General features: G+C 46.8%; 1 protein-coding gene across 1 annotated transcript in view; it reads right to left on the bottom strand.

Moving 5' to 3' along the window:
- Window positions 1–14,699, bottom strand: part of Cfap77 (cilia and flagella associated protein 77) — a 120,792-nt gene extending 106,093 nt beyond the window's left edge. The window contains exon 1 of the mRNA XM_070006636.1: window positions 14,473–14,699. Coding sequence (XP_069862737.1) covers window positions 14,473–14,670 — 198 coding nt within the window. The 5' untranslated portion in view covers window positions 14,671–14,699. The remainder of the gene's footprint in view (window positions 1–14,472) is intronic.
- Between the last annotated feature and the right edge of the window lie 3,656 nt (window positions 14,700–18,355).

Raw genomic sequence — 18,355 nt, 5'->3', positions numbered from 1 at the left:
CCCACCTGCATTCAAGACCGGCTTGAACTCAGGGCTGGGGCTCTGTCCCTTAGCATCTTTGCTCAAGGCTGACGCTCTACCACCTGAGCCACAGCTCTACTTTTAGCTTTTTCCTGGCTAACTGGAGATAAAAGTCTCACAGACTTTCCTTCCCAGGTTGGCTTCACACTGTGATTCTCAGATCTCGCACTCCTGAGTGGCTAGGAGTTACAGATGTGAACTACTAGCATCCAGCTCCACCTGTGTTTTAAAATGTACTCTCTCCAGCCTAGAAATAATTCAAGTGCAGGCTTTTTATATTGATAAATTCATCCTATTATTAGGCAGCGTCTTCTTTATATTTAGATGAATAACCACGTAATGATCACCTGTGCTGATTTAGATGGTGTCATTTTAAGAAATTATGGGTTCCATCCATCTTCTCTTTCCCCTTTCCCTCTGCCCTCCCTGAATTATTCCTGAGGAAGAAACCAATTAATAGTAGCTTGACTGCTATAATGCGGCCTGCTGTACAATGTAGCAATACCTAATGGAGTTTTAATTTCCCCATGGTGAGTCAATATTTGCTTTAAGAAAGAAAAATGTCACCATAAACCACAGCCCCAAATGAATTTGGTAGCACAAAGGGCGCGATGGTTTTTCCTTTTTCAGCAAACAGTCATGGAGAGTGGATATGGGGTTGCAGGGAGGAGGAGGTGCAGAGAGGAGGGGACAGGGTGGGAGGGAAATTCACTCTTGGCAAACTAGGTTACATAAGGCTTTACTGTTGCTGTTACTGCTCAGGCTGATGATGGTTATTAAAATATTTTGCTTTGCAAATGCAGTCGACTGTCAAGAAACTCAACCACAGTTTAAAGGGCCTGAAAGAAAGTCATTATAATCCAGAAGAGCAACAATTTATTCCAGCCTTTTTAATAACTTGGGGAGACTCAGGAGGGAAGACCGGAATTCCAGGCATTCCTATCTGAAGACATTCTGGTTGATTCTCATCCCCCCCCTCCCCTCAGGAGGCACTGAAATCAAATCCTACCTTTTTTGTTTTGTTTTATTTTAACAAAACATATGAAGCCTTTAAATGATCCTGCAAGGAAATGAAAGTTCTGGAATCTGTCCTTTCTCCTTCTATCCTCCCCTCTTCTCTCCTCTCTTTCCTCCCCAGCTCTCCTCTAATAAGCCTGTCCCCCAAAAAACAATGTTGCTCATTCCATTGCAAGACAGTTTCATTTCCAAACTCAAAACTGCAAGGAAAAATTGGCCTTGCCAAAAGAACATTGTATACCGAACTTGTCAAACCCTTTCTCCTGACACAAATAAAAGGTAACACTGGTGGCAGCATGTAAAACAGCTCTGACAGTTAGCAAAGAAAGACAAAGAAATATACATACAGTGATTCCACGATTCCATTTTAGAAGCTGGGGGGGGCGGGGAGGGATCCCCAGCCGCAGTGACTTGGCCAGCTTGCAACAGCTTCAGGTACCAATTGAACAAATACTTTCATGTAGACTTTCAAAGATATAATGACCTCAGTTTCCAATTAGCCAAAATATGACAAGAATCTCAACTTTTTAGCAGCACGAGCTGCCAGAGAGAAGCCCGCCCGAGTGACAAGACTCTTCATTCAAAACTTTAAGGGCGCGTCGTGCGGCTATAATTACTAGGTCTAACACGGTGAGAAATTTTTCCATGTGCATTTCAAAATAAATAACGTAAATGATCACTCTTTCGTTAGGTCTGTACTCCTATCGCGTAAGTGACTTTTTTTTTCCTATTAAAATTGTTGATTGGAGGCTGTTAGCTGTTTATCAGCTCAAAATTACATTTTTGCTCTCTTAGGGGCTTAAAAAAAAAATCACACTTGGTGCCTAGTTAGTAACAAGAAAAGACTCCTAAAACTGCAATTTCGGGGGGGTTGGTGGAAACATAAGCAAGAACCCCAGATTGCACTTCCGTATCCCCAAAGGCATCATGCTTCTTTGTTCTGCTAAGAAAAATTAACCTCAATCTCAGCTCTGGGTCCCTAGATTGATTACCATAGTCATTTAAATACTGTAATCTCATTTCCAGTGTTGGATCAGGGGAAGGGGGGGCAGAGAAAGGGGATTGGGGAGCAGGGCTGCAGAGAGAAAAAGAGCGAGAGGGGGGTGGTTGGGAAACAGAATAAATTATCTGACAAAGGGAATCGGGCCTTTCTGCTCAGAGAGCCTATTTCAGATCCTTCCACTTGATTGGAAAAGTTGATGAAGTTTAAATGAAGCAGAATTAGAACCTCATGCCGCTGAGTATTGACTGGAGGTGGGGGGTGTCTGCCACAATGTGTAATTCAATCGCCCTGGGTTTGGGCTGAAAACAAGAGAAAAGCCTAAATGGTATAATCTTCAATCGCCTACAACATCCACACTGACAGGCAGGGTAATGAGTTAGGCCAGATCAGGCCTGTTGGTTAAAGAAATTAATCCCTCTGCCGCCCTGAGCCAGGCTTTGAAGCTCATTGTGTGGGCCTCTGTCCCAGTCTATCTAAATGCTAACTATGAGGGTGAGAAGCGGACTGTGCTTTTCATTGCTGGCGCTAATCTGATAACAATTTGCTCTCTCTGATTAGGGAGGTGGGGAGGAGAAGGAGACCCTGTGTGAGAAGAGGAGACACCTCCTCTTTGAAACCATTCTGGTTAGCCTGGATGGAAGAATCACCCTAAGAGATCCCATTCCCCAGCCAACAGAGGCATGCATTGCAAATAACCTAAATATTTATGTTCCTTTTCTCTGGATGTCTTGCCTTTTCTTAAATCTTAGTTGTCAGCCTTGTGCTCTGATGACTCACACCTGCAATCCTAACTACTCAGGAGGCTGAGATCTGAGGATCAAGATTCCAACCCAGCTAGGGCAAGAATGTCTGTGAGACTCATCTCCAATTAACTACCACAAAGCTGGAAGCAGAGTTGTGGATCTAGTGGTAGAGCACCAACCTTGAGTTAAGAAAAATTTTTAAAAATTGAAGAGATGGTTCCATGATGGGGCAGCACAGTGCCAGGCCCAGGAATGGCTGCCCACACAGTAGGCAAGTGCTATCTGTGGGTTTAGAGATCCATAGCCTGGAGCTTCCTAGAAATCAGGAGTCTGAGCTCAGCTTCCACCTCCCAGTCCTGCTGTGTGGAGGTCGGGCCTGTGAGCTTCCTGCCCCCAGTTCTGCCGGAGAAAGGGCAGCACTCTTACCAAGCAGACGCTTTCCCTTTGGAAGGGGAGGGGTTTGGGGTTGGTATTTTTTTTTTTTTGAAAGACTTATTTAAACCTCCGATTTTATGCCCACTGGGTGCCTACAGAGAAAGCAAGATCTTCAGTGACAGTTTACAGAGGTTTTAGAAGCAGCCGCCAAGCCCAGCAGCCGTCAGCCCGAAGGGACCCCTCAGAACCACGCCTGCAGGTTCCCTCAAACGTCTTGGTAGCAATTTGGAGCGGTTCACACTCAAGCTTGGTTAACTTGCCAGAAAAAAAAAATACACAAGTCACAATCGCTAACCTTGAATCATCACAGGACGATGCACACACACACACATACACACACACACACACACACACACACACACTCACACACACACACCCCACCACTCATCCATGCTCCCAACATCCAGGCTGGTCTGGATGGAATTAACACATCCATCCCACCCTTCAGACTCACTGGTCTGCGTGTGTGTGTGTGTGTGTGTGTGTGTGTGTGTGTGTGTGTGTGTGTGTGTGTGTGTGTGTGTGTGTGTGTCTGTCTGTCTGTCTGTCTGTCTGTCTGTCTCTGCCTGCCTGCCTGCCTGGCTCAGGGAGCAAGGCATAGCCCTATCCCCCAGGCCTCTGGCTTCTGTCTCCTTTATCAGGCTTGGGCTTCTGCAGATCTCTGTGGCTTTGGACATCCTGCACACCTTCCCTTCCTCAGTACACCACAGCCCTCCTTTTCCAATGTTCCAGGCTCCTCCTGGCCTTTTAAAAACCCCTTCTTCTGCCTAGATGGGTCTCTTCCACCACCCAACCCAACACAGACACACACACTCCGACTCTGGCACCTGCTCAGTGGCCCATTCTTCCGGGGGGGGACTGGCCAGCCTCCTGGCAGCAGGACTCTGCACCTGCACTCATCCTGATGTGAGGACCACTGAGCTTCCTGTGTCCTCTGGGACCTGTGAGCTTCCTGCTGCAGGGAGAAAGCAGGCACCCATGGCGAACACACAGCTGGGTATGGAACAGAAACATTTTGCAAATGGTCCAACGTGCCAAGGAAGGCTGGGCTCAGGACAACTCATAAGGGAAGTGTACAATGTTTAGTGAATGAGTGACCTATAGCCAGAGAAGAACTGAGGTCTCTCAAGTCAAGCACTGGCCCTGAGCCTAGCCTACACCACCACTGGCTGTGCTATGCTTCTCTTGGAAAACTCCCTACTTCCACTCCAAAGTTGATTTACCCAGAGACAAAGGATGCTTTTTCACTCACTAACCCTTGGATATGATTTCCAAAATTTATCACTTTTTATTGTTTCTTTTTATAAAAAGATCCTGGAGTTACATTTCTGCCCAACCCAACTTCTGCAGTTCCTGCCTTCCCCTGCCCCCCATCACCAATATTCTTTATGTCTAAGTTCATCAGAGGCCAGCAGCTAGCAAACCCTGTAATTCCTTGTATAGAAAATGCCATGGTGGGGGGGAGGGGGGAGGCTGGGAAGGGATGTGAAGGGTAAACAAAGGAGGAGGCTGCAATGCTTGGTAAGAAATGTACGCATTATCCTGTCCATGTAACTGTAACTCCTCTGTACAGTATGTTCACAAATAAAATAAAATTAAATTAAAAAAAAAAAAAGAAAATGCCATGGCTGAAAGATCACCTCTGTCTACATCTTTCTGGGGCTCCCTGTCTTCGTGGAAGATTGCTACGTGTTATCTGAGCTTCAGTCAACTGGAGAAATAGTGGTTACAAATGGCCAGCCACCTGGTAGCTGTCACAGAGGCCACACCTCAAAACCAAAGGCTTCCGATCATCTACCCTGGCTCTTCTGGACAAAAATCAGAGGATTTTAGCCAGCACAATGTAACTTATCTCACATGCTCCTCAGTCCATTGGTCTCATAATGTGTATTGTTGGGTTTATAATAAAAGATCAGAAATCCCTCTTTGGAGCTCATTCTCCTGCCTACACTCCTTTGGATGGGTCCTTCTCTCTCCTGTGCCACCAGTAGTGACCTTTGTGACCCAGGTCTGTCTCTTGACCACCCACTATGTGCCTTTAAATTAGTGGGTGGAACTGGCTTACTTCTGTAATCCTAACTATTCAGGAGGCTGACATTAGAGGATCAAGGTTCAAAGCCAGGTCTCAACAGACAAAATAAAGAGATCTTATTTTCAATTAACCAGCAAAAGAAGTGGAGGTCAAGCTGTGGCTCAAGTGGCGGAACGCTAACCTTGAGCAAGAAACCTAAGAGAAATCACCAAGGCCCCAAGTTCAAGCCCTACTACTGGCACAAAAAATACTAGTGGGTGGGAAATTATAGCTATTTTCTTTGTAAAGCAAATGTACTTACTTACCTGAAATGCAGTATTTAGTGTCAAGATGAGAGCACTTGGTTGTAACAAGGTTCTAGCCCACTGTGAGTTAATTTCTGGTGGACACAATTAATTTTGTTTTGTTTTGTTTTATTGTTTTGCCAGTCCTGGGGCTTGAACTGTGGGCGTAGGCGCTGTCTCTGAGCTTCGTTTTGCTGAAGGAGAGCACTCTACCAATTAAGCCACAGCGCCACTTCTGGCTTTCTTTTAGTAGTTTATTACTGATGAGTCTCATGGAGTTTCCTGCTGAGGCTGGCTTTGAATCATGATCCTAAGATCTCAGCCTCCTGAGTAGCTAGTACAGGCGTGAGCCACCAGCACCCGGCTCAATCCTGTTTTAAATCATAGTTTATACAGAAGAAAACAAAACCTTTTGAAAGTTGGTAGAGGAGGGAAACAAGCCCTGCTTCCAGAGACAGTCAACAAACCAGCCTCTATGCTAATTAGTTTACCTAATAAATTATTGAGCTGCACTGTTGGGTCCTGGAAATGCTTTTGATTTTCATTGAGCTACAATGTGGGCCAGACTAGAGACAGACAAGCTGCAGGCATAAGTTAACTTATGTAAGCTACATCACTAAGGGGAAGAAAATAGGAAAATTTAAACAGCATCGACTGAGAAGAGAGGAAACAAATAGAAAGGATTTTTTTTAATTGGGTGCCATGGCTTATGCCTGTAATCCTAGCTACTCAGGAGGCTGAAATCTAAGGTTTGTGGTTCAAAGCCAGCCTGAGCAGGAAAGTTTGTGAGACTCTTAATCTTCAATTAACCAGCAAACAGCCTGAAGTAGAGCTGTAGCTCAAGTGGTAGAGCATCAGCCTTGAATGAAAAAGCTAAGGGACAGTGCCTAGGCCCTGAGTTCAAGACCCAGTCACCAATCAAAAACAAAACAAAAAAGAACAACTGATGTAATTCCAGAATATGATCATCTTTCCCATGGTATCATTAATGTCATCGAAATCAACTATCATTACAAGCTGTGTTGTAAGTAAAGGAGGTCTTAGACTCTAGAAACAAAGAAAGGATCAGGAAGTTAAGTTACTTGCCCAAGACATGGGGGCAATATTCAACCAGTCTATACCAATTGGATCCAGGGCCAAAGGGTTTATGACATGGAGTGGGGACAGTATTCTTCAATGACAGCAAAAGAGGAAAAATGTAAACACTTGCCTCATTATAAATTCACAACATTGTATAAGTTTGAACTTTTTTGGGGGTAAGGGGATGCCAGTCCTGGGACTTCAACTCAGGGTCTAGGCATTGTCCTTGAGCATTTTTGCTCAAGGCTGGCACTCTATTACAGTGGCACCACAGTTCCACTTTCAGCTTTTTGAAAATGTCACAATGAAACACTTTTGTACAATTGAACATATGCAAGGAGAAAAAAAAAGAAAATAAAAGAGAACTTGGTCTTTCAAATAAGAACAGGGTTGAGATGTAGCTGGGTGGCAGGGCATTTGTCTAGCTTATATAAGGGACTGAGTTCAAATGCCAGCATTGATGTTTTTAAATATAATTTTATTGATATTTATTAAGGTGTTGTACAGAGGAGTTACTGTTTCATAATTCAGGTAATAAGTAAATTTCTCTTTGGGACAATGATACCTCTTCCTTCACTTCCACCCAGTTTCCCTCTCCTATCCCTGTCCACAAGTCACAAAGTTCATTTTCCACACAGTATATATTGCACAGCGTGATTGCCAGTCCCTTTTTGTGCTCACCTTGGTCCCCTCTAAAAATTATTTTTAACAGGAAAAACAAGCTGGGTCCAGTAGCTGAAGTCTGTAATTCTAGCTACTTGGGAGGTAGAGATCTGGGGGTGACAGTTGGAAGACAACCAGACCAAAAACAAAAACAAAAAAAGTTCACAAGACTCCACCCTGCTCAATGGCTGGGCACCGTAGCATACATCTGTGGTTTCAGCTGTGTGGGGAAACACAAGTAGGAAGACTGCAGTTCAGGCTAACCCAGGCATACAGTGAGATCCTATCTCAAACAAACAAACAAAACCACCCAATAGGAAATGTACTCATTACCTTGCTCATGTAACTGTAACCCCTCTGTACAGCATTTTTACAATAAAAAATGTACCAAAAAATGCCACAAGAACTCACAAAATGGCTCAAGTGGTATAATCCCTGCCTAGTAAGTGCAAGGCCCTGAATTTGAATCCTAATAGCATCTACGAGAAGGAGGGAAGGAAGGAGCAAGTAACCTAACTTATACGGTGAGCAGCACTTGAGCCTGCAATGCCCTGGAAGGTGCTAGAAGCAACCACTGACCGGCTCAGTGGGTCTTCCCACCATCCCACAGCAGAGTTCTGACAGCCACATAACTGGCAGATGGTTGAAGTGAGTGGGATAAATCTAGATCTTGCTTCAGGGGCACAAAGAGGAAGGTGGCCCCTCGGTCAGGCCAGAGCAGCTAACCCTCCAGGCATCCATCAAAAGCCAGCAGAGTGGGCAGCTCTGCACTCTGGAACTGCGTTGGTCCTGAGGAGGGAGAGTGGTTAGTTTATGGCTCACTGAAGATGCTGCTGGTTGCCAGAAATGGAGAGAATGAGGAGGCTTTGATTTAAAAGAAGGAAATAATAATAATAATAGCCAGCAGGTGGCCGGTGGCTCACACCTGTAACCCTAACTACTCAAGAGGCTAAGATCTGAGGATGGAGGTTCAAAGCCAGCCCCACAGGAAAGTCTCTGAGATTCTTATCTCCAATGAACCATCAATAAACGGGAAGTGAGGTGTGGCTAGCCTTGATTGGAAAAGCTCAGGGACCACGTGAAAGAACTGCCAGGAAACACACACCACACTCCCTAAGCAAATAAGCCAAGGCTGGACCATGCTTACAAGGAGCTCATCTTTAATTCTTTCCTCACATTTTATTTATTCTCTGATACATTGTAATTGCATGCAAAGGGGATAGAACCATCAGAGGTATATTCTCTCCAGCAGATAAAGTGTATCATTTTCAAGCAGGACTCAGTTATAATAAAATACTGACCCACACTGGGATACTTGCACAACTGTGTCTTTACCACCTTACCTTTCTTTTCATTGTCTCTGTCTATGTGTTTATGTCCACAAACATCAATATTTATTGGAGATGGTAAGCTATTGGTGTGCTCATCTAATTTTGTACAGCATGCATTCAAACCCACTGGTTCTCAATAAACGCTTTCTCATGATGATGATTCCAGAAGCATCATTGAATCTCATGAACTAGAACTTGAGTCGAGATGAAAACCTGTGAACACCAAGGAGCTGAGGCAGGAAGAATCATTTTGTCCCAGAGGGCTGAGGTTTGTTTGTTTGTTTGTTTGTTTTCCAGTCTCCTCACTTCTGAGATGAACGTGCTTTTCTCATCCTTCAAGATCTAGTCTCAGGTCTGTTCTCCCATAAAGCTTTGCTGAGTCCTGCCTAGGATATCACCTCTCTTCAAATCTGAGCCCCTCTAGGCAGTATAGTTTACTGGAAAATTCACAGGAGTGACCTATGACATAGACTGGCTTCCCTGTACATGTGTATGTGTTCAACAATAAGAGCAGCTAGCATTTCATGAGCACCTTTCTCAGCCAATGCTGTGCTAAGATGAGCACGTGCACACTCATGCACTCACGTTGGGGGGGGTGGTTTCCGCCTCCCCAGTTAAATACTACCCAATTAACTCTTTGTAGGCAATGAGAACATAAGATGGTTCCAGACACTTAATAAACATTTAAGAAGTATTTCTTGCCTGTCAACCAAGTCCCAATAAATCAGTAGAGTTCCTTGTGGAAGAAATATTGAGATGGTATTGAAATTAGTTAGTGAACTTCGGTGACTGCTGGTTATACAGTATATAGCCAACCTGAGTTGTCATGAATGAATAAATCAAGAGATGCGACCAAATACACTCGGACTGAGCCAGACACCAGTGGCTCGTGTCTGTCATTCTAGCTACTAAGAAGGCTGAGATATGAGGATGGAAGCTTGAAGCCAGCCCAGTTAGGCAAGTCTATGGGACTCTCCTCCAAATCTGGCAGTAGAGGTGTGGCTCAAGTGATAAGAGCATCAACCTTGAGCAGGAAAAGCCAAGGAAACGGTGAGGCCCTGAATCAAACCCCAGTACCAGAAGAAAAAAAAAGCCCAAACAACAATAACAATCCAAAACAAAACAAAAAAATAAAAACCCAGTCAGAGTCTCGTCCAACTTCTGACACCACAACAGAGCAGCAGCTTGGGTGATTCTCTTCCCTTGGAGGGCCTTCCTATCCTCAAAAAGGATAGATCAGATGTCTGTAAGCTTCCTCCCAGCTCCAGATGCTGTGATTGCCTGGCTCTATTTTACAAATGTATGCACTTTTTATTTGTGACAAAACCCCCTACAGAAAAACAAAGTCGGTAATAAATTATGAAAACAATCAGGTGCCTGATCATTTGCACTTTCTGAGGGTGCTCAATGGAATAAATTCCACCCTGTGTGCAGCCTGCCTCTTCAGGGTGATGGAAGCTTCGAGGCTGTCAGGGGAGCAAACCAAGCAGTCTCTCCCCATAATTGTATTGACAGGATATCAGCCGAGTCCCGATGGCAGGAAGGGTGCACCCTGACAGGTTTTGTGAAGGAGCCTTGAAGGCCATTGTTGCAGGATTCTATGTTGAGTCACAGGATTCGAAAGAAATGAGAGTCAAGAAGGGAAAAGCTTGGTTCTTTATTTAATTTTATTCTTCCAGAAAGTCACATTGGAGAAAAACTGGAAAATTGCAAAATAGCTGCACACAACAGAGAAGAGGGCCTTGTTAATGAAAACATTTACAGCACTTTTTGTGGCTATCTTGATTCAATTAAATCTCATAACTTGGCTGGGTTTTAAATGAGGCACCTAGGTGCTGAGTGTTTGTGGTTGGGATTCTGCTTAGATGCCTGAGTTTTTTCATTTTTCCTTTGGTTAACTGTGGCATCTTGCAGACATGCTCTTGAATAACGGATGTCTACACGTCCTGGTAAATTCTATGGGTGGAAAACACCGATGTTGTGTTTGTTCGGTCTGTGTCTCTGCATTTTAAATGGAAAAATTGCTGATTCTATTCAGTGGGAAAAACAATCTGTGCAACAAGCTCCCAGTATGGTGAAAGAAGCGATTATGTCTAAAGTGCTACATTCCTCCAACAGAGATGCATACCTCCAGGCACAGACATCAACAAAACCAAAATACATTTCAGTTCCCATCATCCTCTGCAGACACACCCAGGGCCCAGGACTCCTGCCCTCTGCCACATACAATGAAGACACACATGCCAGCACACAACTTGAAAATTGGGACCAGTGAAGCCAAGAAATTGCAATGAAGGATTCCACAGAACAAACAACAGAAATTCCACTAATATAAAAAAAGGATTTCAAATGGAAACAAGAGGGTTTTTTCTTTGTTGCTGTTTTTCTTTTCTTTTCTTTTTGTCTTTGGGTAAAGGGAGGAACAGAAATGGAGGTACCAAAGGTGAACAAATGCAGCAGTGATTCTCACTAGACACTGTTGAAAATTACCTCTACAACTCCTGGGTGGGGATGGGAGGGAAAAACTGGGAGAGAGAAAAAGTGAAGGGGTGACACTGTCCAAAAAGCAATACCTCGGGGCTGGGAAGGTGGCTCAGTGGTAGAGTGCTTGCCTTATATGCATGAGGCCCTGGGTTCGATTCCTCATCACCACATAAGCAGAAAAAGCTGGAAGTGGTGCTGTGGCTTAAGTGGTAGAGCATTAGCCTTGAGCTGAAGAGCTGAGGGACAGCGCCCAGGCCCAGAGTTCAGACCCCATGACTGAGACAAAAAAAAAAGAAAAAGAAAAAAGAAAGAAATACATAGCTTATGTAACTGTAACCCCTTTGTTCATCACCATTATAACAACAATAAAAAATTTTGCTGGGCACCAGTGGCTCACGCCTGTAATCCTAGCTACTTAGGAGGCTGAGATCTGAGGATCACGGTTCCAAGCCAGCCCAGGCAGGAAAGTCCGTGAAACTCTTATCTCCAATTAACCACCAGAAAATCAAAAGCGGCACTGTGGCTCCAGTGGTAGAATGCTAGCTTGAGCTGAAGGGCTAAGGGACAGTGCCTAGGCCCAGAGTTCAAGACCCATGACCGACAACAAAAACAAAAATATTTTAAGAACATAAGAAAAAATTAGAAATATTACCTGACTTATGTTACTATAACCCCTTTGTATATCACCTTTATAATAACAATTTTAAAAAAGGATTTCCAAGGGCTGGGAAGGTGGCTCAGTGGTAAAGCGCTTGCCTTGCATGCCTGAGGCCCTGGGTTCGATTCCTCAGCACCACATAAGTAAAAAGAAAAAACCCGGAAGTGGTGCTGTGGCTCAAATGGTTGAATGCTAGCCTTGAGCTGAAGAGCTGAGGGACAGGGCCCAGACCCAGAGTTCAGGCCCCCCCCCCCAAAAAAAAGGATTTCCATGCTCTAGAACCTTAATTATTTTCAATTTTTTCCCCTGCTTTCTTTAAAGCCCAAGCCCCCAATGTTCAAAAATTTATTCAAATTTTTCTTACTATGTATAGGAATCTGCCTAAAATGGCAAAAATAATGGGCTGGGAGTGAGTGAACATAGTTTCTAACCGAGGATCTTCCACAACCTTAAGCCAGATGCTGGGCAGAGATGGGATTGATGCAGTCATTTGTGAAGAAGATTCTAGAAATGGTTTCTCAAACAACTTTTTTTTTGGGGGGGAAGGGGGGGGTCTGGTCGTGGGGCCTGAAATCTGGGCTTGGGCGCTGTCCCTCAGCTCTTCAGCTCAAGGCTAGCGCTCTACCACTTGAGCCACTGCGCCACTTTCAGCTTTTTTCTTTTTGCTTTTGTGGTGCTGAGGAATCGAACCCAGGGCCTCATGCATGCAAGGCAAGCGCTCTACCACTGAGCCACCTTCCCAGCCCTCTCCCAACTTTTATTTCAGTCAGAGGTGATGGAAGACATCAAAGGTGGCCATCATCTGACCACTACAAAAAGGAAGGACTTTACAGAGTTCCAGGTGCTAAAAGGACAGTCGGAGGAACAGCTACTTCTTATCTACCCCTGAGAGAAGAGAATCCTGGTATCTTCACCAGAGAGCTCAGAGGTTGTGGACCTTTCCGCTTGCTGGGTCACTGGGGACCAGGGCAGTCCTGTAACCACCCAAAGACAGAATCCATTGGCAGATCAGTCCTGGCCTGTACATGTTCTGTCCCTAAGCTCCAGTTCAGGAATCATCCTGGAAGGTGTTCAGCTAGTGCCACCCTGAGGCCAAATGTTGTTCTTAGCACAGCCAGGAGGTGAATCAACAAGGAAAAAGAAAACGGGGAGAAATTTGCACAAATATACCCCACATTTTACACATATGAGGACATATACTAAAAAATATTGTGTGTGTGTGTGTGTGTGTGTGTGTGTGTGTGATGCCTTGTAATCCTAGCCATTCTGGAGGCTGAGGTCTGAGGGTTGTAATTCAAAGCTAGCCTGAGCAGAAAAGTCCATGAGACTCTTTTTTTTTTTTTTTTTTTTTGTCGGCCGTGGGGCTTGAACTCTGGGCCTGGGCGCTGTCCCTCAGCTCTTCAGCTCAAGGCGAGCGCTCTACCACTTGAGCTACAGCGCCACTTCCGGTTTTCTGGTGGTTTATTGGAGATAGGAGTCTCACAGTCTCTCCTGCCCGGGCTGGCTTTGAACCGCGATCCTCAGATCTCAGCCTCCTGAGTAGCTAGGATTACAGGCATGAGCCACCAGCGCCCGGCTCCATGAGACTCTTAAACCTCCAATTAATCACCCAAAAGCTGCAAGTGGAGCTATGGCTCAAGTGCTTGAGCACCATCCTTGAGAGGAAAAGCTAAGGGACAACTCACAGGCCCTGAGTTCAAGCCCAGTCCCAAGCACCCATGTGCGCTTGCGCACACACACACACACACACACACACACACACACACACACAGACACACACACACACACACACACACACACACACACACACCTACGAGCAGTAGACTTAATTTCTCTCCTTATCCTGGAAGGAGGGGCAAGAACTTCCGTCTGAGTGCTGAGACTGGCTCTCTCCGCGCTGAAGGAAGTGCAGGACCTTGCTGCACTTGGGTGCTGCATTAGATGGAGGGGCGCTGGGCCGGGGTCCTTGGCCGTATCCCAGCTCTGAGGAGCTCGGCGAAGGCGTGTGCTTTCCCGGAAGCCCATAAAGTCGTTCAATTAAGAGAAAGCCGATAGACGCCGCTAATTCCAGCGGCGGCACCAAAGCCACAACGAGAAGCACAACCTCCACCGCCTCTGGGCTCCTATCCGCTCCCGGGGCGAGATGAGTCCTCTGCCGAGTCCGGGGCACACCTGTACCCCTCTCGCCCGAGTCCGGGGCACACCTGCCGCGCCGGGACAGAGCCGCATCTTTAGACGCACAGTGCCCTCCAGCGGCACAAGACACAGCGCTCCCCGGCCAGCTCCACCGCCAAACTTGGGCTGAGTTTTCCCCGTGGCCCCGGGAAGGTGTCGCGGCGCCAGACCGGCGCGGGGAAACCAGACGCGGAGCTGAGGTGATCCAGCCGGAAACGCAGCTGCCCGGCCGGGGCCGCCCGGGCCGGAGACGGGCGCTTTCCCCCTCGCTTCTCCCCTCTTCCCCTTCCCCTCGGAAGCTGCCGGGGGAGGGATGCGGAGCGCTTGTAGAAGGCCGGCGGCGCCGGCGCACGGCCGCGGCCTCCGCCCGGGGCGCGGAGCGCGGGGCGCCAGCCGCCCGCCACCTCCCTACGGCTCGGCCCACTCGGGCTTCCCAGGCACCCCGTCGAAGTTTGCGAGAGCCCGGGGCAAAGCCAAGCGGTCCCCCACGCTGCCGTGGGGTCCCCGGACTGGGCCGGGAAGCCCGGGCACCGGCGGACGCCTCACCTTGACGATGAGCGGGTTCTGAAACATGGAGTCGCGGACGACCCCCAGCCGCTCGTTCTCCATGCCCGGGCGGATGTCGGCCAGCGTCAGGGGCCGCCGAGGCGGCGGGCAGATCTGGCTGACGGTGCGGTGCATCGGCTCCTTCTTCTTCTTCTTCCATCGCGTGAGGTCCTGGGCGGACGTGTCGGGCTCCGGCATCCCGGCGCGCAGGGAAGGGCGCCCACCGACTCCACCCGGAGCGCTTTCCCGCGTCCCGCCCCGCTCGCCGGGCCGGACCAGCTGCGCGCGGGGGGTGCGCCCAGGCCGTGGGGCCCCTTCGCCGCGGGGCACGAGCGCTTCCCGGCGGCACCTCGATGCGCAGGGCCCTCCGGACGACAGCGGTGTCTGGGAAGGCATTCGGGGCCTGGAGCTGTGGATTGGGAGGGGCAAGAAAATCAGGACCACCCCTTGCCAAGGAATAGAATGGTCCGTCTCCTTGGCGACGAGACGCCAACAACGTGAACGCCGCACCTGAAACCGGCCGCGACCGAGGCCGGCCCGTTCGAATATTCTTAAGTAGGCGTGGAAGAACCCAAGAGCCGCAGCGACCCCGTGTTAAAACGCCACGGGGGCCCGAAGCTGGGGGCTGACGCCACCGAGCTACTCGGGAGGCTGAGGCCTGAGGATCCCCGTTTGAAACCATCGCGCTGAGGGAAGTACGCGCGACTTTAATCTGCAACTCACCAGCAGAAAACGATGGAAGTGGAGGTGTGGCTCAAGTGGCAGAGCATCAACCAAGAGCCGGAGACCCAGGTACCAGCACACGTCCCCCTCCCACACACACAAGCCACAAGGCCCTAGAGGACAATTTACAGTGACTTTCAAATCAAAGATGCCCTGTCATCAACCCCACTCCACTCAAGGTCTGCTCCCTGAGCTGCACATATACACCCCAGACATAGCACTAAACTCTTCCAGGTGAAATAGAAATATAACTCCCAGCCTGCTGCTGCTGTTAATCTAGTTATTCAATTCTCTCAAGCCAGTCACCCTCTTGGCTCCTCCTCCTCCTCCTTCTCCTCCTCCTCTTCCTCTTCCTCCTCACTGTGCTCATCCCCAAAGCACTGAGGTGATTTATTGAATCAGAATACCCAGAAATGACATACTCTGAGAACTTTTATGTTGAAATATGTAAACTCACAGAAAATTGAAAAGATGAAAACCCATCTAGAATCCACTAGTCTGTGTACTTGCCACATTTGCTCTTCCACTTGAGTGGGCTCATGCTCAGGGAACTGGCATGCTTGTGTGCAGATGTGCACGCGTGCACGCATGCTCACGCACACGTGCGCACACACACACACACACACACACCTGAGTTACTTGAAAACATCTCAAAGGATATCTCACCAGAAATACTTCATCATGTATCAAGAGCAATCTCCCACATTTAGAATATCCGTATTATTCAAGTTGAAGGATTTAATGTGATGTAATAATCACTTCCTAATATACAGTCCATTTGCAAAATTGAGATTCTGTATTCTTTAAAAGCTTCCCAGGTGATTAGTACAGTGTTTTACAACCATTCACCTGGATAATATCCAATCTTCCTTCCAGTCTTAGTCTCCATGACTTCATTGTGAGGAACCTAAGTAACTCCATTTTACTTAAGACCCCCATCTTAGTTCTGCAACTTAACCCGTGACCCTCTTCAGCCCCAATGCTAGGAATTAGGACAGCAAGCCTTGCACAAACAATTCTCGGAACCACAGGTGGTGTTTTTCTCAAGGTATCTGAAATTCCAGGGCTGTCCCTCCTGGGGTCTGGTGACCATTATCTAAACCAGACACCCTGCAGTTTAGCACCTATGCTCTTGAGACTCCCCTGTGGTGCAAGCCAATCAGTTTAAAGTACGTCAGCCCCCTTGATCTAACCAACAACTTGTTTCTGGTCCTTTCCCGCTTTGTAGTGTGCCAATCATACCATAGAGTTGTTTTATGATTTTCCCGCGGTTCGTAGTCATTTCTTACAAGAAGTTATGATGTATGCAAAACCCCTGACTTCCCTAAAAAATTTATAAAAAGTGCTGTAACCCCGGACTCGAAGCCTCTCAGCATCATGGGCTGCTGCCATGTACTTGGCGGGAGGGTGGGGGGGAAACCAAGCTCGAGCTTGCAATTAAAGATTCCTTTGCTTTTACATTGGTGATGGTCTCTGGTGGTCTTTTGGGTAAGGATTTCCGAATTTGGCTTTACAATTGTCCACCACTAGCATCTTCATTGAACACATAAAAGACTCTTACACACCACTCTGGGTTCACCAGAGAGCAAGCTGTGCTGAAAACTAATCTGGACTTTGAAGCTTTATGTTCCAACAGAGAGCAACATCAACTCCTCATTAACTAAATACATCAGGCAGATTTCCAACTGTTCATCCCAGATCAGAAGCTGCCCTTGTGTAGTAGTGTGAGTGTGCTGGTGTGTGGGTGTGGGTGCCCATGTGCTTGTGTATGTATGCCCATATGCTTGAGTATGTTTGTTGGTTTTCCAGGTTGCCTGATATCTAGACTTTGACACATGTATTGTATATGTTGATAACTTTTCTTTATATTTGGGGGGTGGTGGTGGGGTTGTGGGATTTGAACCAGTGCCTAGGTGCTGTCCCTGAGCTGCTTGCTGAAGGCTAATGCTCTACCACTTTGTTTTTTTTTGTTTTTTTTTTTTTTTTTTGTCGGTCATGGGGCTTGAACTCTGGGCCTGAGCACTGTCCCTCAAGCTCTTCAGCTTAAGGTGAGTGCTCTACCACTTGAGCCACAGCACCACTTCCGGTTTTCTGGTGGTTTATTGGAGATAAGAGTCTCACGGACTTTCCTGCCTGGGCTGGCTTTGAACCACAATCCTCAGATCTCAGCCTCCTGAGTAGCTAGGATTACAGGCATGAGCCACTGGTGCCCAGCTGCTCTACCACTTTGAACCACAGCTCCACTTCCAGGTTTTAGGTGGTTAATTGGAGATAAGTCTCCAAGCTTCCCTGTCTGGGTTATCTTCAAACTGCAATCCTCAAATTTCAGCCTCTTGGGTAACTAGGATTACTGGTGCCCAGCGTTTGAGGGCTTTTTAATAAAGCTACTTTGCAGTTCACATGGAGAATGTCAGGGTGGTGCCATGAGAAGCAGGCCAGTGGAGGGTAAGAGCCTGGACTAGGTTAGTCAACTTTGACATGTTACCCTAGACCTCACTTCTCTCATTACAAGATTGGAGTAATACATCACTGAATTAGAGTTTTGAATTCTCAAGGTCCAAACGCCAGGACTTTCACATGTCAGGTTCAGCCACTCACCTTCATATACTTTATTTGTGTATGGAGATACATAGCCATGAGAAAACAGTGCTTTGGTTCACCTTTAGCCATCATTTGGGGCACAGACATAAGCTGTATTTGTTTTTATTTGTTTGTGTGGGGGGGGGGTGCCAGTCCTGGGGCTTGAACTCAAGCCTGGGCACTCTCCCTGAGCTTTTTGCTCAAGATGAGCACTTTACCACTTGAGCCACAGCTCCACTTCTGGCTCTTTGGTAGTTAATTGGAGATAGTCTCAGAGACTTTCTTGTCTAGACTGGCTTCAAACTGTGGTCCTCAGATCTCAGCCATCTGAATTGCTAGGATTTACAGGTGTAACCACCAGCACCCAGCTAAAAGCAGGTTTTATGCACCCATTACAATACCTACAACAGAAAATGGTAAGAAGAGAAAATTTGCTCCCATTTGTGCTTACGTTCACTATGCAAAATGTATGATATACATGTATATATACACACATATACATATACATATACATGTACATATATATATAATGACCTTGATTTGATTACCTGATTATAGCATTACTTTCTATACTTTTTGG

The sequence above is a fragment of the Dipodomys merriami genome, unplaced genomic scaffold (assembly GCF_024711535.1).
Source record: "Dipodomys merriami isolate MVZ:Mamm:240054 unplaced genomic scaffold, mDipMer1.0.p SCAF_11, whole genome shotgun sequence".
Lineage (NCBI taxonomy): Eukaryota > Metazoa > Chordata > Mammalia > Rodentia > Heteromyidae > Dipodomys > Dipodomys merriami.
Note: the sequence above shows the minus strand (reverse complement) of the source record. Positions and strands in the feature narration are given on the sequence as shown.